Here is a 20,590-nt window from a genome sequence, read left to right as displayed (position 1 = left end):
ATTCAAATCGCAATATGATGACGTCACAATGTCCGATCAGCCAATATGATCAATAATATCGTATCTACAACTCATGTACTTCTCAGAATATGTAATAAAAATTGGGGGTCACCTTTCATCCTAAGGAGTTATATTTGATTATAAATAGGCATAATTATAAGCATATGTAATTTTTGACGCACGCGTATGCGCACGTTAAGACGCGCAAACAAAAAAGTAAGATACCTAACATTCAACCTTGACCTGAAGTATATAAGCCCATTTAATATTATTCAGAAATAACAAATGGTTAAGATGATATGACGTCATCAACGTTTTGAGAAAAGAAATATAAATTGTTTCTTGTTTTTTAATTCAGATTGCAATATGATGACGTCACAATGTCCGATCAGCTATTATGATATATAAAATCATATCTACAGCTCAAGTGCTTTCAGAATATGTAATAAAAATTAGGGGTCACCTTTCATCCTAAGGAGCTATAACTGATTAAAAAAAAGACATGATATAAAGCATATTTTAATTTTGACGCACGCTAATGCTCGCGTTATTACGCGTGCACAAAAATATAATGTACATAACATTTAACCATGACCTGAAGTTTATGCCCACTAAATATGATTCAGAAATCACGAATGATTAAGGTGATTATGGGGTCATCAACGGTTTGACAAAACAAAGATGAGAGGGGTAAGCAAAACCCTATATTTTGACCATGATGACGTCATCAAAATGTAAAAAAGTGTCACATATAGGAAAGAGAATTGCCTCAGCTGTAACATACTCAAAGTTAGAAGACAATTGACCAAGAATAAGCGAAATACGCTCAAATGCGCATTTTTTTTTAATGACGTCATCGATAATACTCAGTTTGTTGAATTCAGATGGCAATATGATGACGTCATAATATCCGATCAGCCATTATGACCTATAAAAGCAAATGTACAACTCATGTGCTTTCAGAATATGTAATAAAAATTGGGTGTCACCTTTCATCCTGAGGAACTATAACTGATTAAATATATGTACAATTTTCACTCATTTTGACTGAAAATAGACAAAAACGCGCAAATACACACGTATCTTAGATGTGCGCGTACTGCACTATTATTAGGCGTAAAATTACTGAAAAAGAATGCAAATATGTCATTACAGTGTAAGAAACTCAAAATATGTCAAAAATTGTAATTTGAATCATCTGCACGAGCTGCGCGCACGAAAATGCGTGCACGACCTGAAAATTTGTGAAAAAGTTGAAATGCTCAGAATCACCTGAAACGTACACAAATTTAGTCAAAACGTGATTTTGAGCAAATTTAATTTTTAGCGCACGCGTACGTGCGCGTAATGAACTGCAAATCGGACAGTAGTGTGCATATGGATAGTACATGACATGAAGTATACCTGTGTGAAGTTTCAACAAAAGAGGCCTAACGATGGTGAAGTTATGATCAATCAAAAAATTTGCTCCGTAAAACGCAAAATTGCGCATAGATGACGTCACGCGTGACTGATCACGCTGAAAACCTTATTGTATCGATTCCACCCCAAGACTAATAATTGTTGAACATGTTGATCGGTTGAAGCAATCTTGAGATATCATGGTCACAAATTTGGGGAGAAAGAAAGAAGAAAAAGAAAGAAATAAAGATTCTGACAATAACAAGAGGTGATCCGCTAATGTTAGCGGATCACCAATAATATATAGAAAGATAGCAGAAACAGTGAAGATTCAAAAGACATGTTGTCAATGGATAGAGAACACCGTAATTTTATACCATATTTACCAACATTAGATATATATATTAAAGAACAAAGTATGTTTAACAAAGTATATCCCACATTCATAATAAAAACAAAAAAAAATTAAAAGGATACAGCTCCATCACCATGACAACATTTTCTTTGGTTTCATAAGCATCATATAACTTGATTAGTTTCTGGTGGTGTAGACATGACATTATCTCAATCTCTCTATATATATCCTCTTTTTTTCCATTCTTAAGCTCAATAAACTTAGCGGCAAAACTTTTTCCACCAGTAAATGAAACACATCTTTTGGTAATCCCAAATGCTCCCCTAAAATAAAAAAGAAAAAGAATTTATGTTTTTATATTTTTCCTATGATAAATTATTTAAAACATAAAAATAATTTGATGGATGCAGATTCATCTGTCCCGGTTCAAAAAGTAAGTTTCTTTGTTTTCTGTTATATCCTAATATACCAATTTAATTTTACTTGTGGAAATTCTCTGTTTTACTATTTTTTTCATGCTACTGTATTTTGGTTTATTACCTATTTATCAACTTCGAGCTGGCCTAGTCACATACTTTACTGAAGACGATTGAAGCAACTCAATCGAAACGTCGAGACTTTCTCATCTACAACAGTTCTTTTCAGAACTACGTACGTGGTGTACCGCATGCTTAAACTTCTATGCAAACCTTCAAATAACACATACTTTACATCGTAGATTGTAAACATTCAGTATACAATGCAATTTTTATGTTCATTGTTGCATAATTAGAACAGTACATTTCAACTGGTTCAATTGGTATTTTCAATGGGTCAAATGGCTTTCAATTGGTTTAACTGGTATCAATCAACGGGTCCAATTGGTATGTTCAATGGGTGCATTGGTTTCAACTGGTCCAATTGGTTACGGAATGGGGCTCCAATTTTCAGCTGGTCTTTGGTACGACATCAAAGGGTTCAATTGGCCTCAACTGATCCAGCTACTGGCTAAAATGCTTGGGCTTGGACCCCGGCCGGTGATGCACGGGGGACAGAGGGATGATACTGTAGTATGGCATAATAAAATGGTTAACAAATTTGCTTTAATTAATATTTACTTTTAATTATAGGCCTATTAATAGCCTACTATTTATTATCATTAGGCCTCATTAATTAATTATTTATTCATATATTTAATTATTTGTATTGTCATTGGTATCATCCTCCATGTGGTAGTGATGGCATTCCAGGTTTCCGACCCCCCCACACAAGCGGAGTGAATGACATCATTATATGCCCTGCCGTCATTGGCCACTCCTTTAACCTTACGAAACTGACCAATGGAAACCTAGGATCCACATTCAAATTCATTGTGTGTACTGTACAGGTACCAGTGGAGTCTACCAATGTTTGACAGATATCTGTGATTTTAAGGTACAAAATACAACAATAATAGCTGGTTGCTCACTGATAACTACAAAGCAAGGATAATTCATTGATGCAAGACTTAATATTCAACACAACTTGATTGATTGAATGTTTCATACAGCCTCTAGCTGACAAAGCCATAGCCTAGCTGGGCTAGGCTAGGCCTAGTAGTAGGCTAGCTAGGACGGTGCAGCAGCTGATGATGCACTTACAGTAGATCAATGTCACCTGAGCAGCTGCCGTGAAAAGCAGAATCCAAGCAAGGCCGAGCAGGCTTGCTTAGATTTTTCGCCAAGCGAAGAATTTAAGCAAGGCCTAGAGGCATGCCAAGAGTTTGTTGGAATCAGTCCTTGTTTGATAATGGTTATACATACCTGTAGGCCTAGCTAAATGAAACTCTTTACTAAATGGAACCATAAGCCTATTTATCGATAACAGTACTTTTTGATGTTCTAGTTTCCCAGAACTGTACATCGTTCTCGTTTCACAGCTCATCGCGGGTGATCTGCAATGCACTGGCACTTCATTGGGTGATGGTGACGTAATGCCATTTACCGTACCTTTAGCAAATTAGAAAATTTCTAAGTACAAAGTAGACATATGGTAACCGTATCTCTAGCCACGGCATAAATTGTTTTGCCTCATATTTTGTCCAATGTATTTTAAAGTTTTATTTATTTGAATTGTCTACTGCTTTGTTTGATATTGTGTTTCCCCAGTCTTTTTATTATTGAATTCGTTCGTATGTATGTTGTTGTTATTGTTACTAATGATAACAGTTGGCCAATTAGAATTGAAACCCAGTTGAAAAAGCTGTTGGACCTCATAACCTTTGGAATACCAGTTGAACCAGTTGAAATTGAAAACCAGTTGGAAACCCATAGTAGAAAACCCATTGAAAACCAGTTGGACACCCATAGTAGAAAACCCATTGAAAACCAGTTGAAAACCCATTAGAAAACCCATTGAAAACCAGTTGGAAACCTATTAGAAAACCCATTAGGAAACTCATTAAAAACCCATTGGAAACCCATTAGAAAACCCATTGAATACCCATTGGAAACCCATTGGAAACCTGCAACCCGTTGAACCAGTTGGGATTGAAAACCAGTTAAACCTGTTGAAACACCGTTGGAAAACCAGTTGGACCCATTAAAACCCGTTGGACCCGTTGAGAGGGTGCGAAAACATGTGTTGGATTTTTCCAATGGGTTTTCAACTGGGTTTTTTCAACAGGTCTCAATGGGAATTTTTACCTGGGATATGTTTTAACAATTGGGTGACAGTTTGTCATTGGATGGCATAAGACAATTATTATATACTGTAATTCTCTGATGCTTGTTTATTCTAGATATTAATTTAAATTGGCTGATATTTTACAATATTTAGAATATAGGTGTAATTTGTTTTCTGTGCTTGTTATTTAGACTCTAGATAGGCTCTCACAAGAGTGCTATGTTTTTTTGGACTCGATATGGCACCTACATATCAGTAACACATATGACTTGATTTATTCCCTTCAACTCCTTGTTCAGCACAGCATAGGTCCTTTGAAATAGCATGTCATTGCACTGTGTTTTCCTTGGCCCGTGCTCCACAGTTCTCCTCTGGCTATTTCTTGGGCGATGTATGATGGTTTAGTAAATTTGGACATCGTACAAAACATTGTTTATGTAGTTTAGACAATACAAATATATATATTTTGAGTAGGCTTGAAACATGTTGAAGTAAAATATAAACCAGCTTATAAGCTTAGTTTGTATTACAGCTAATATAGACCTGTTTTATTTGATTTATGTGTTAACAAGTTATAGTGGGTAAAAGTTTGGGGATCAACATATTATATGGCTGAAATGGCTGCATATAGTTGCACTAAATTGGAATAATTTACAATAGGTCTATAACAGCAAAACTGAATAAGTTATTTTGTTCTGTGTCTAATTGTTGAGGTCATCTTACCTGCCTAGTTCTTCAAAAAATTCATATTTATCCTCAATTTTAGTTCTCTTGATTATAACTTCATTTGCCTCTAAATAAAAGAAAAAAAAAGTATTATCTTCATTAATGTTCTTGTTTAATTTAAGCATTATAGAGATCATTTTACCTCCATTGAAACTTTCTTAACACTGTGTGGACAGTGGTGGACTTAGGCTCTAGCCACCCCCTCCATTTATTGTTAACACTCCATTTTCTCACATGTAAAAATTCAGACAGAATAATTCTTGACAATAACAATGAATGGAAAGGAGTGTGGCACCCCACAGATAGACAGTGAAATATGGGACTTCGTTGAAGAAAACTATAGTGGGAATTATTCATAATATTATTACATTTATTATACTATTGTACATAATTAATTATACACATTCAGATTGTCTACTAAAGTTAATAATTACATTTTAAAAATATGGTTTTAAAGTCCTGTTTTATATCATCAGTGTACATTCAATTTTTAGTTACTCCATGTAGGTTCAAACTATTGATGTTGCATTTATATGAAGAATAAAGTTTCAACATGTATTTCATTTTTAGTTTTCACAATAAATACAGTCTGTATAGTATTAAGAATTTGCTGATATAATTTATGTGAAGGTGGATGTGTCCTTTTCTGTTTGATACATTCATGTTATCAATCTTAACTTAAATTATAAAGTTGAGATGTGCTTAGAAATTGTGAATTGTATTTAACGCCTCCTTCCTTTGGTAAATCACAGCACTACTCATGTCCCTACGAATGACCATAGCAATGTTTCAGTAAACAACAAATTGTAGAACGAGTTGTAGAATACTGTAGCATGAGTGTTCGTTTTATTCATGCAGTAAGTTGTGATCATGGTCTATGTAATGCAATACATGGATGAAAGTTTATTAAGCCAGAATGCTCTATAAGAGTGTCTAAACACTTAATTAAAAAAAAAATGTTTATTTTGGTGGAGGAGGGGTGTGCTGCAGCCTGCTATGGACCATTGTTATGCGATTATTGAACATTTATAATAATAATAACGATCATTTACATAGCACCTTTGTTACTCAATTATTACCCATTTCTATCTGCTGCATTACTCAACTATTTTATTCAGAATATAATAGTTCCTTCCATTCGATATTTTCCAACAGTGCCCCAACATTCTACTATAATTGCTTAATATTGAAATACAAATTGTAACCAAATTGCCTTTTTCTTATTTTATTTTTAATTTTTAATTTTTTGTGTAATCCCTCTCAGTAACATATAGTCAATGTTTTGTTATTGTACATTTTTGAGAATATTATACCAAGATGCTTTTTTCTCATAATTTGCATATATTTAGCGGGTTTTTTTTACATTATAAAAATGTATAAATGTGTGTAAATTATATGAAAGCTTCAGCAGGGGATTGCTATCCATTTTATTTTATTTCTTATCATATTTAACTAAGCTTTACTCAACATAAATGAATGGAACTGAATTTTACAAACCTTTTATTTTTACCACAGCTGAACTAGATATTTGGCCAGCCATATTCCTGGCATGTATGCTGTATTTTCCATTATCATCTTGTTCACAGTTGTAAATCACAAGTGAATACACATAATCTTTAGTTACATGTAGTTTAAATCGATCAGATGCAGTAATTAAATTGCCATCCTTGTACCAGGTAACTGTTGGTTCTGGAATACCATCTAGTTTACAGTCCAGTTGTATCATCCGACCCTCTAGGACATCCAGATTTTCCAGTGATTGGTTAATTTTTGGTGATTCTTTAAATGTATTGACAGTTGTGAATTTTAGATGTTAAATTATATAATGAAGGAATTAGTTCATTTCATTTCATTTTATTTCGATCACAAATAGCAGTAAAATTAACACTTTTAGTATATGTTTCTTGATTTGACAAGCATGTTTTTGAATTTTTCATATTGTTTAAAATAAGACTAATTGGACCCCAATTTGGGAGAATGTACTTCCAGAACTTTTTTAACAATATTACAGTAATTTGTTGTATGTGGTGATACTCATCACTCCGGATAAAAACATCATAAATTTGTAGGAGATGAGCCTGGGAGATTGCTTGCTAACCAGATTTTCGGGAGGCTCCTGTGATTCATCGGAGACTTGGGCACACTGTGATTGGAAGCAGAAAGCTGCCGCTTCCATGAGTAGAGTGGTACAGACCTTTTTCAGTGTTTACATTGGCCTGGCTGAAATGCTGGCGGTAGGCCTACACTATCCTGGTAGGCAAAAACATTTGGCGAGTATATCAGAATACACTAAAAATCAGTCATATGCCATAATATGTAAATTTCATCCATGTAGTTTTCATACATAACAAAAAGAAATATATAACCAATAATACACTGATTTCCGGTGCATTTTGATAAACCCGCCAAATTTTTTGGCCTACCAGGTTGCCCCTAGCAAAATGCCCCTAGCATTTCAGCTAGGCCCATCAATGCAAACACTGAAAGGGGTCTATATACCTTATCTTCCCAGGGGTGGATTTAGTGGAGGGAAGCAGAAGTTATTGATCCCCCAAAATGCCTTGGAGGTTATCCGGGTGTGTAGGGTAGTGTTGTCGCTCGATCGCCCTCTCTACCCTTCGGACATCTCTGGAACCCCCTTCCCCCAACGTCCTACATGTAAAAGTAGGAATGGTACCTGCAATATCTAAGTAGACCATAATCTTCTTAACCCCATCTGCATTAACAGCTAGGCATTCATACTCCCCAATATCTTCATAGTCAACATCATCAATATCTAGACAACATGTTCCATCTGTCTTAGTGTATGTCTGAAATCTTCTGCTGTTTGAGATGACTTCGTGATCACGTAGCCATGTGATTATAGGTACAGGATTGTTCAAAACTTTACACACAAGATTAGCTCTCTCCCCTTGCAAAACATAAACATCTTCCGGATTACTCTCAAAAACTGGTGTGTCATCTGAATTTAAGAAATCAAATTCACATAATAATAGGTAACTTATTTCTTGATTCATATTCTTCTATATAATACAAAATACATGCGCGGATCCAGCACCTGACCTTCGCAAATAGTGCGAAGGTCAGGGTGAAAAATAAAAATAATATGTTGACCATTTTTCCAACAATCATACTTACTTTCCTTGACACTTATTTTGAACATTACCATTAGGACATTGTTTAAATCCACACTAGCCTATATCTTAAACCTTTACTCTGATTGTTCTGTAGGCATTATCAGAGAGGTATATTCTCATTACATTATGGTCTTCCAATTCTATAGTGCATGATCCAGTGCATGGCAAACGTTACGTAACCGCTACTAATTGGAGTCACTCAGCTCAGTCATACATGTGTCTATGTTCAAATTCAAGACTCAAAAATAGTTTATTATCCCAGGGAGTTGTTATAGTGACATAACAACTCCCTGATTATCCAAAAGGAAATTCATTTGGCCATGGCATAAAAACATTGTGATTGTTATGATTATGATTGTTATTATTATTATTATTATCAAGGGTGACTATGAGACAAGGCCTGCCTTCTAATTGTGATCCTAACAATGGCTTTTTCCTTTTTCTCTTGATACAACTGTTTTCATGTCATTGTTGAATAAAGTTATATCATATTATATATATATATATATATATATATAAATATATGCTTCAAAGTAGTAGACAATGAGATGTCAACGACTTGCAGGGAAAATCCTGGATCTGCACCAGAGCAGTACAGTAATTGAAGGGTTTTGAGTCAGATTAAGAGAAACTATCATCTAGAAACCAACTGAAAGATGGTTATACACTCTATCGGCACAAAAACATCAAAAATATAGTAGCATTAATAATATTAATGATACTTTTACTGATAATGACCTTCTTAGCAGTGGTAGGGTCTTAGGGGCCAAGGTCGTGTTTAAGAGAGCTCCCCACCTTCATGAAAGGGTTTAAATTTTCCATTATTACAATATGAACTGCAGTTATACCTCAGTACAGTATATTTAAAATGTAGAAACAATGGAGGCAGAAGTAGGATACAGCATACTTTATAATGCTGTCCCAACAAATTTTGTTGACTGCTATGTACAGTATCTACAATGAACTTGGATACTCTCGAGAGGTCTTTGTTGTCATGGTCCCCTGTCAGAGATGGTCCCCTGTCAGAGACCGCCCCTTGTTCGGCAAATCTTGGTGCCAACATTTATTTAGAGCCAGGAATAGAACAAACCACTGTGCTGAGTGCTCCCAAAATAAAAATAATAATTTCTAAAAGCTAACTTACAGAATTGTTTAGTTTGAATAGCTTCCTTGTTCTCTGTATCCATATTTGAGGAAGTTTCTGAAGTAAATGAAAAACATAACTCACAATCTACTAGAAATGTTTAATATGTAAAATGAAACCAATTATCATTATCAAACTACCTAACACTGCAATTGTTGCAATAGTTTCACATTATTTGCTTGATTTCATTCACAAAATCATCTCAACTAGCAACACAAAGGGCTTTTGACTAGTCTTTGATTATAATGCTATGTCATACTGTATTCCTTGTATATTATTTTAAGGTACTTCAAATCCATAAACAAGTGTTTGTATAATTTGTTACATCAACAAAGTTTGTTAAGGACATCAGACTCACTGAAAGTGTATTTACTCATTCGTAATAATCATAATTATAAATAATAGGTACAAAACTTATGGGATGAAATAGTATAATAAAACAATAATAATAATAATAATAATAATAATGACAATTAATATTAATATAGTAAAAATAATTTTAGTAGTAATGAGAATAGTAATAACAATAATTATTATTATATAAAGAATTTAATTTACCAAGATTCAGTATTATATTAATGGTGCTGTGCATGTTAGTGGTGGAAAATAACAATACACTTTTTTATATAAGAACCAGTAAAATTTTGCTCAGACTCAGTGTTCTTAGTTTTTTGCTGATTTCAGGCTCAAAATGTTCTTATTTTCTTATTGTTACACACTTTTTAAACATAACAAAATTATTATATACAGCATTAATTGTAGAGGGCATTACAAATTCCATAGAGAAACATAGTCACATCTACTGCAAATATGGTACAGATAAGATATGCTGTTTTTTTTAAAATTTTTTATAAATTAAAACCTCATTTGACATTTTACCTCAGCCTCAATTTGTTCTTATTTGTTTTTAATTTTTAAGCGCTTTCAGCCTTCGTATTCTTATAAAATGTGTTTATAGCCACAACAATAACAAAGAAAAATAAAAACAATAGCAACAACGACAATAACCGAACGACAATAACAACAACAGTAACAACAATAACAGCAATAAAATTAACATTATTAATGATGATGAATGAGAAAAGCATGTGTTGGTCATGAGGAAATCATACAAAACCAGATTTCCCAAATTATTTAACAGTTTTCCAAAACCACTTTTAAAGCAGGGTTTCTGGCAGTATTCTATTTATTTTCTATTAAATATGGAAGGACACTCCCAATAATTAATAATTGTATAGTACTATAGATTTTCTGGTGTCAGTGATATATTCATCCTTCAGTTAATCTACAACATATATAATAAAACTTTAAGACCCTCTATTGGATTTTGTTGTAAAATGCAGGGTATTCAAAGTATACAATTCATAAGTTAGATTATTTACTTTGCTTCACTAAAACATAATAGGTCATGTTTACCTTGTTTGGTGACTGTTAATGAACAGATAGTCTGCACTTTGCCTGCAACATTTTCAGCTTTACAGATATAGTCTCCAGAATGAAGGATGCTAGCCTGTGCAATTATCATCAAGCAGTTTCCATCATTACTTTCATCAAGAATGTACTCTGCATTACTTGTGATTGTATTCCCGTTATACAGCCACATCACATCAGGTTTTGGATTGCCTGTAAACTTGCAATTAAACATCACAGGTTCTGTCTCAGAGACCTCAATACAAGCAGGTAGTTTAGATATAAACAAAGGCGCTTGTGCTGTCAAGTTGTTATTAAAATAAAAGTTATTATTCGTTATTATACCAAATGATGCACTATTACGTCTTTTCGTATTTGTTCCATGGTCTGGGACATCTGTATTGGTGATAGTCTCTGCATTTTCCCCATTTATATGGGTTTGGGAATGAGCATCTGGGCCTGGGGTTCCTTGGAAACTTTTATAGGATGAATCATCTTTATGATGTGTCACTAGCAAGCAATCTTTACATGTCTCAGGTAAAACAGATGATTTGTGATTAGCTTGTCGGTCAACGACATCTTGTGTAGGCCAAATGCTCGATTTTGTTGTATGTTTTTCTGTGACTTGATTCCTTTTAAAGCAACTATCCTCTGCAAAATATAATGAAATTTGTGTAGAGATTTGATATATTCTTAAAAAAGTGGTCCAGGGGCGAAGCCCAGAAAAATATGACAATTTAGGTGTTTCAAAAGGCTTATTTCATCGATTTTAGAGGCACTAGCTAAGTATGTAGAAAATACATATAATTTTTTTTCTCCCTGTATTTTCTTTATCGTGCATGTGAGGTGTGGTGAAGGAGAACGCTACGACAGGGGATAGGGCCTACTAAATACTAGCTGCAGCCAATGCTTCTAATAAAGGATTAAAAGAGTTCATTCAGAGTAACCGAGGCGCTGTTAAGAGCTGTAGCCTGTCTCAATTTTTGTTTCAGTTTTTTATCGTCTCGCATCATTATCTAACCATTGTATACGATTATTTCATGTCAATGCTGTTGAGTAGTGTGTATATATTTATGTGATTTTTCCAGTTTGTTATGATTTTGAGACATTTTGGTGTGTTTTTTTGTACAACTACGGCTAGCCTACGTCAAAACCTAAACTCCACGCGGCCAACAATGTGTAACGGGAAACCCTCAGGTGAAACAACGTTTGCACCTGGCTGGACGTCTTGTGTTTACAAGCCTAGCATTTCGACATGGCATTATAGGGGAAGACGTGGTATACGAAAAATAATTAGAAAAATACCGGTTTTAAGCTGCTACAAGCACAGGTCTAATGAGCGTAATAATGCTATAGGTGATTACCTTGAAGCCAATAAATGTTCGAGCCGCAATTATTGTAATTTAATAGACGTGAAAATAGATGAAAATAACGATGAAATCGAGGTAAATAGTAACGATGAGATGATGACTGGGAGGCCTAGCGAATTGAAACCTAGGAAGCACCAACCGTTCTTGCCGAAATTAGTTGTAACTAACACATGTTCTATCCTGAATAAACAAGATGAATTTAATATTATGATGAATGAAATTGGACCCGACATTTGTTGTGTCACGGAATCATGGATAACAACGGATACTGCCCCTGAACTTTATGACGTGCATGGTCTGTCTCTTATACACATCTAGATGTGTATAAGAGACAGGTTTGGCACAGTGGTTGTGGTTCTGCTTCTCAACCTGCAACATTATGAAGCTGATTATGTGTTGTGTATATGTTAGATAATAATGTGAGTGCTTAGTTAGAGGCCCTGTTGGCAAGAAGCACTATTTAAATATCTCATATTATAGGCCATGGGCTGGAGGGGGGTCTCGTGCACCCCTCACAGTTAAACTTCCTTGGTATCATTTTGTTCCTACAGGCATATAAAACGCAAAAACTGATGTTAACAAGAAAAATATAGGGATGCATTGTATGTACTCGCGTCATTTGTAATGGTCGTTAGTGTTTTATGGTCAATACTTTTTTTGGGGGGAGGGGTAACATCTGTCTCTTATACACATCTAGATGTGTATAAGAGACAGGCAGTATCCTGTGTGGAACTGAATGTGTAAAAAGTACCCTGAACTGTTCTGTTGCAAGAAATAATTAGCATGGAACCAACGACCAAGGCAGCGACTCAGTATTGTGTCCGTTAAAAGTTAATTGCGAATTGTGCGTGCCATAGGAAAAAGTTGCAATTTCTAGTAATGTATATGATTTATTGATTGTGTTTTGTAAGATATTTTAACCATTTAGACTGTCTATTAAAACATGCAACATCAACAATGCTAGCTGAAAAATCAAAAGTAAAATTGTTCATATAAAATACAAAATCATATAAGTTCACTTCGAACAATTCACAGATTTAAAGGTTTTCACGATGCACTGTTAATTTTACTTCTGTTAACACGTACATTATTTAAAACTGAAAACTATTCCACATAGGCCTATATTACTGCTATTTTAACGAACGCCGTTTGTGTGAACACTTTGGAATTTCCGTGGATTAGCTTACGCCTGGCGTAAGCCACGCCAATCTTACGGTGTGTGTGTGAACATAGCCTAAAACATGCAGGAGACCTGATGATGCAGCAAGTGACAAAGGCAGAGAGAATTAAGGTGGGACACATGCAGATTTCCCACAGTAGGGCACACTCCCAAGTTTAATTATATACCTTGTGGCTATGTATAATCATTTACATCTATCTTCTCTATTTACTATATGTTGACATTCTTCGTCTATACATTTATTTCAAATTCTTTCAAAGCGCGCCTATAAATACAAAGGAGCAGTGGTATGACGTCATTAATTATTTACTGTGAATAAAGTTACTAACTTACTAGTCATTTTTTTTTTTCTCATAGGACACAGCTTGCATATGGTACTGTATTATACATATATTGAGGAAAATTAAATCGGAATTCTATTAAATGTTAGCAAATTCATTGTAATTTTTGTTGTTTGATGTTTTGTATGAATGGAGCTGCAGCTTTTGCTTGGGCTTTTTGGGGCAAAATAATTTTGTATCTATTTGCCTATTAAATGTTTTAATTTTAATATTTATTTTGAGTTATTGAAAACTGTTTGAAGGAATTTTCTTTTAGTCCACCACTTTTTAATTAGATATACTATTAGGTCCTACTAATGATTGATACCATGATATTGGGCAAAACTGTATAGTATGTTTGTGAATATTATTATTCATCTAGGTAGGTTAGTAAGTACAGTATGTCCAGTTGAAAAGATTTATTACTTTTTAGTATATGTACAGTATATTGGTTTTTTAAAAAAAAAAATTGTAATGCAGTAAGAATAAGTGAATTATTTCATATGTAAGCACATTAATTTAGAATACACCAGTTTATCAACATTGCAGAAATGCTTTTAAAGATCAACAACATTTCATTTAAATCATCTATGGAAGATTAAATATCTAGAATTCACAGAAATAAATCATGTCAATAATTATTATGTCTTATGAAGAAAAATATCTGTGTTAAAGGGCACCAGTTGTGATACTCTCATCAGGTTTTCCCGACCATGAAGTATTCACTTGCCATAGCACTATAGTTTTTCCACATGTAATATTATATCATTATACAGTATCAATTTTTATTTGATGCACATTTTTGTGTTGTGTTACTGTCCAATTCCACAATTTGGCAGCACAATCTGTCAGTTTCTTTCCTTTTAGTTTGTGTGTAAGTCTTAATTATTCAAAAACAGTCTCTGTTAAATCATGGAGGTATAAAAATAGAATAATATTTTATACCTCCATGGTTAAATCATGATTGCTCCTGTGGTTGTGCGGTAAAAATGGCCCCAGTAAAAATGGTCCTGGTAAAAATGGCACTGGTAAAAATGGCCCCAAATGACAGATAGGTAAAAATGGCCCCAATGAAAGAATTCAGTAATAAAAATGATTTTTTTTTTTAAATCTTCAAAGTTTTAAATACTGTAAAATAGCAAGAATTGAATCAATAATTAAAAAAAAAAATGGCCCCAATTATAAAATTCAATAAAAAAGATTTAATGCTGTAAAATACCCTGTAGCAAATAAATCAAAATAAACCATATACATTATTTGAAAACTAGAATTACTTTTTTTTTTAACAATCTATTGGTAATGTCAAATAAGTTGCCATTTATATTTTGCAGGAATAATTAAATTGAAATGAATAAAGTAGTCCATAGATTAAAAAAACAAGTATATAAATAACCTGTTGTCATCACAATTATACTGTACAACTAGTTGCCACTGTATTCCGTTCAATATTTCAATTTGTTTCATAGTTTATGTATTAATAATGTATTGTTTGGTACAATATATGTAGATATATACTATATATTTTTATGTAAATATGGCAATTATTCTATGAATTAAAATGGCGTGTAATTGTGAGGGTTAGAAAACACACTGTAGAAAACCAAAACATATAATTATGATTGATTTACTTAGTATATCAATAAGAAAATTAAATACATTCATAAGAACCTGTTTTTTGGTCTTGATTTTGTTTTTGTGAAAATACCACAAATCTCCAAAAACACACCGTGAACCCCATCTAAACCATTTAATTATGATTTTAGAACTCTCTTTTTATCTAAAAATAATATTAATAATTTGATGTTCATAACAACCTATTTTTGCAGGGCTTAGACATACCCAGTGGAAGTTAAAAATTTCTTGAAAATTGTGATTTCACTTTTGTGAAATTGGCCACAACTAAATTATTTTAGTATTAAAAAATGCATGATTTTTGTTGATTTATTGATTTTATTTTTGATATTTTTTAACATTTAAATTTAAAAAATTTCGAAAATGTTATTTTTTAATTTTTTTATCTATGAATATGTAATTCCTACAAAAAGTAGAATATAAATGGAAAATTTATTTGATGTTAGATTCTTTTTAAAAACTCAATTATTTCAGTTAAAAAAATGCATAATGATTTAAAAAAAATCAGTTTTGATACAGAATTTTATTATTGGGGCCATTTTTACCTACCTGTCATTTGGGGCCATTTTTACCGGGGCAATTTTTTACTACATTTACTTAGTATGTGAAAATATTTTCAAAAATATATTTAATTTAGATTATAAGATATTACTTCTTTCTTATTGAAGGTATGGTAAGTTTATAATACTCATGGTTATTTTTTAGAAGATTTTCAATACACAAACACTATTCATGTACCATTCATTTTCCAATTATTATTGTGAACTTCTGTTTCGCCTCTCATGGCTTAGCTTCTTGTCTAGCTACTTTCATTTTAAAAAGGATAGTGCATGATTCAGGAATCAGCCAATATTGGTAACCAAAAGTAGGCCTTATTTGTATGGCAAATGTTAAATACAGTAATGTACATCTATTATCCCTATTCTATCTGATCAGGCAATAGTTATTGTTTCGAAAATATTCTAGTAAAATTAAGAAATACTAGGCTTACTCCCACCAATAAAGATTGCTCCCATATAACATTTTCTTATTCAAGTACTTAGAGGGATCCTTTCCCCCTCTCCCTCCCAAAGGAACCTTGGTTTCCCCACTCTTAAGTTTTATGCAGTCCACTCCCTTAAAAGGCTAGATCTCTCCCTGCTATGTACTACAGTCATATTTTTTAATGTAGTTAATTTAGCTCATGAAAATCTAGATATTAATCAACCACCCATGAAATCAACTAAAGCATTGAAATTGATCTCCTTACAGTATTTCCAGATGTGCTACCAATACTAGATTTAATGGTTTTATAAGATGGTAAGTCTCATGTTATGATATACTGTATTGAAATTCTGAAATTAAGCAACCCTCTTGATGCATCAGTTTTGGTTTCATAGCCACATGTCTAGCAGCATGCCCCTGATGAATTAACCTTTACATGGCAGTAATAATTTTATCTCTACTGAAAACTACACTTTAAAATCTATGGCAAATTGCATGATTTCATTTTCAGGCCTGTGGCCCACATTTTTCTAAACCTATTTCACTATTGTTCCCAATTATCACAAAATCCTATGCATGGCATTTTATTTGCCAGCTCTTTTAGCTGTTGGGATTTTTTTTTCTCCCACAAACATACATTTGTTGATTTTTTCTAACAGATATATTGATTATTTTTTAACATAATCATTGAAAGAAAAAAAAAAACCATAGGTATTAGGTCATATAGAGAGGCGGTTGGCGCATCGGTTGTGGTTTGGACTCCCAACCTTGAGGTCGGGGTTTCAAAACTCTTACTGTACAAATCGTTTGTGTCCTTGGGCAAGGCACTTTATCTACGGTTGCCTCTATCGACCCAGAAGTACAAGTGGGTACCTGGTAGGTTTGAACACAACTGCGCTGATTACTACCTGCAATATTATGAAGTTCTCCCCAGGAAGCTGAGTTGTGTTACATACGTGTTTGATCCAATGACTGGGGTAGTATGTAAAAGCACTTAGAGGCTTTATGCGTGAAGCGATATGACCGACATATTATTATAAAACGAATACGTCACTTACATCTTTAGAGTAATTAAAAGAAAAATTAATAAATGTGTTGGAAATTTAGGCCTATCCTAATGCTCGCAAAAATCGCTCCACCCTCTTCCCCCTTTGAAATGCTTCATTGGGCAGAGAAAAGCAAGGGTGATATCCCAAAACAGCCATATTTTATTGATTTTAATAACAATTGTATTTTTTAATTTGAAGTTATCTGATGACAATTTTGTCATTTCAATTTGTATTTACATTTTTATATATAATATGTATGCTTGATATGGACCATGAGTCTAAGATAAAGTTGAAAGAGATTCAGATTATGATTTATTGCTCAATACATAAAATTAAATAGTACAACCAGGCTTCCCAAAATATGGGTCACGACCCAAAAGTGGGTTCTAAAACTCTTGCGTTTTGTCATGAGATGAATACAAAACACTTAAAAAAACAGATTTTCAATTCATATGTGCTAATTTACACAGTTGATGTAAAGTCTTTAACAGATCTGACGACCTGAAAACAGTATTTCATGGGAACCCTCAATAGAACAATATTTTATTATATGCCTGGGAATGAAATCATGCAATTTGCCATAATGAACATTATGTAATTGTGTAAATCATGTATAGACATAAACTAAAACAGAAACACTGTTCTATGAGAATAGCATTTTTCCCCAAACATTTCAAATGGGAATGCAAATACAATAATACAGCTAAGAAGCCGCTTTCCCCATGTATTTTGGTTGTTTGATATAATGGAACCACAGGGGTAAAATTAAGTTTATCAAATACCAGTATATATCGCACTAAATGAACACCTAAGAAAAGCAAAAGAGGAAACAGATGACGACCAAAGCACACATGGCTGAGACAAATAAATACTGATCTGAAACCCATAGATAAAACTTTAAGCACACTCACACATGATGGTTATAAAAGGGCAAACTGGCGACACACTGTTGTAAGAAGAAATATATTATTTAAAAAATGATGTAATACCAATGTCAAGTAGCCATTTTTAAAAATCAAATTTAGGAGTGCAATTTTAATTATTAAATGGGTCGCAGCTATTTTGGGGAATCACAACTTGGGTCCCAGAGAAAAAAGTTTGGGAAGCAGGGGGAATACAGTTCATAAAGTTTGTTTTCCTGAGTTGCAACACAAGCATGGTATTCATTAAAATACATAAAGTTCCATAAAAGTATTTAGTATAAAAACAATATAACAGAAATTAATATATATAAAATATAATGTGAAAATGATTAATATAGAATATACATTTCAGATATTTACATATACAAACACAATTAAACTACACTGCCCTGAAAAACTTACCTTAATAATGAATTTACTGTTATGAAGATAAATAAAGAGAGGAATGATAAATTTGGTTGTTTGAATTGTGAGTTGTCAAATATTTCCTGATTTGTTTATTTTAGTTTATTATGAAGAGGATGGTTGTTATTTCGAATTATTTCTCCTGTAGTTATTTTAATATTGCTTTTTCAATAATCTCCATTATTGATTTCACATTCTACCAAAGAGATGTGCTGCATTCAGGAACGTAATGCGGAAGCTTTGTAATATATTTTAAGAGGGCCTCAAGGATCTTGGTATTCAGTTAAATTAATAGTCACAAACCCACTTTAGGATTCCAAAATGATGTTCAAAGGTAGCAGAACATCCTCGGGAAATGTCACAATGTTTGATTATTACTACTAATAATAATACAACAAATGTATAATAAATAGATCACTGCTTCCAAACTTTTTTAAGGGACCCACCCTGTCAGAAAGAAGTTCCTACTGACTATAAAACATAAGTATTTATAATCACCAGTATGCCTATAGTTAGGTGAACCAGGGCATAACAACTCCATGGGTGAACAAACTCTTTTTCTTTAACCATATCTCCTCAAATGGTACTTTTTGCAGAATCCAAATGTAGGCCTACTTTAATTTTCTTGAAAGGTGTTAAAGTTAATATACAACAAATAATCTAGTAAAAGAACTCAACTTACCTTTTCTTAATTGAAATAAATTATCTGGTTATATCCTGATAAATACTTGAGTAGTGTATCCCGTAATATGACTAGGAAGTCTCATTACCATGTATAATTATAGCAAATTGCAGGTAGCTTAGGGTAATGTCACGTGTTCAAGTGATGTCAGAAGATCTTTGATTTCATTGGTGAGACAAATATTTATTAATAAAAAACAGGAACTGCAGCTACTGCAATGTATTTTTTTATCATTGATTAATGAGTTTGGCAATTTACACTTGAGGCTGATTCTTAAGATTTATTCTGTTGAGATTTTGAAAAAATTTGTTTGTGAAGCAATGTCTAAAAAACAATAATTTGATGGAATGCTGAAGATAAATGATTTTTTTTAACATACTTTGTCCATGGAATGCCTTGGGGTATATCCAGTATATATATATATATATATATATATATAAACTGTTCCGTTTTAATTTTAATTTTAAATTGTTTTGCATTATATGGCCATTTGCTGTATGGGTTTTTTCCATTTGCCTTTCAAACTTATAATATTATTAAAGAATCTCTATTGAGATCCAGCGCCGCCATTGATGCACGGTAGAGATTGCATCTTTAGATCTCCGATCTTGTTCACAAATTCACGGACTAGTGCTGTCTCGTAAGAATTTCGTAGGACGCGTTAAGAATGACAAAATATTCTCTGTATCTACTGGAACTGAGCCACATAGTGTATTCCACTATTTGCATTCACACCTGGGCTGTGTATATATATTGCCTTGGTTTGGCTCTGTAATCATTAGTGGTCGTGGGACTAGTTTGGGTCCTACCTAAGCTGGTCGAACGTTTCGTTTGGATCCATACCCTAGCTGCACTGATGAGGCCTGGAAGGCCGAAATGGATCCGTCTGCAGATATTGGGATTCCTTCCAGTGGATGCTTAGTTTATTTTGTCATTCTGATCGGATTTTCTCTACTGTTCCGTTTTAATTTTAATTTTCACGTTATAATGTTCACGGTTATCACTGTTTATTTGTACATATATCATTAATCTTTTATAGACGTATGCCGACTTGCTTTGACTTAATTACCGTATTGTTTCTCAAATTGTATATTGCCAAGATGCTTTCTCAATATGTTAATTTTATGTCAAGTGTTGACAAAGACTACAGGAGTAGCCGAAACATTTGCCAAATAAATTTTAGTGTTTCTAAAGTCAACATCTTACGTATTTGAGTTTCTTTACTGTTA

General features: G+C 33.2%; 1 protein-coding gene across 2 annotated transcripts in view; it reads right to left on the bottom strand.

Annotated features, from left to right (window-relative positions):
* LOC117102179 (myosin light chain kinase, smooth muscle-like) overlaps window positions 1-19,414 on the bottom strand; it is a 59,137-nt gene extending 39,723 nt beyond the window's left edge. Inside the window, exons 1-7 of one of the 2 annotated variants that reach the window (XM_033242395.1) lie at window positions 19,362-19,414; window positions 10,823-11,467; window positions 9,407-9,463; window positions 7,803-8,087; window positions 6,623-6,904; window positions 5,123-5,192; window positions 1,879-2,079 (exon numbers count right to left, since the gene is read on the bottom strand). In XM_033242395.1, coding sequence (XP_033098286.1) covers window positions 1,879-2,079; window positions 5,123-5,192; window positions 6,623-6,904; window positions 7,803-8,087; window positions 9,407-9,463; window positions 10,823-11,051 — 1,124 coding nt within the window. In that variant the 5' untranslated portion in view covers window positions 11,052-11,467; window positions 19,362-19,414. The remainder of the gene's footprint in view (window positions 1-1,878; window positions 2,080-5,122; window positions 5,193-6,622; window positions 6,905-7,802; window positions 8,088-9,406; window positions 9,464-10,822; window positions 11,468-19,361) is intronic. The other variant, XM_033242396.1, reaches the window with a different exon arrangement.
* Window positions 19,415-20,590: the final 1,176 nt, after the last annotated feature.

The sequence above is a fragment of the Anneissia japonica genome, unplaced genomic scaffold (genome assembly GCF_011630105.1).
Source record: "Anneissia japonica isolate Jap-2015-1 unplaced genomic scaffold, ASM1163010v1 scaffold287785_len535756_cov143, whole genome shotgun sequence".
Classification (NCBI taxonomy): Eukaryota; Metazoa; Echinodermata; class Crinoidea; order Comatulida; family Comatulidae; genus Anneissia; species Anneissia japonica.
Note: the sequence above shows the minus strand (reverse complement) of the source record. Positions and strands in the feature narration are given on the sequence as shown.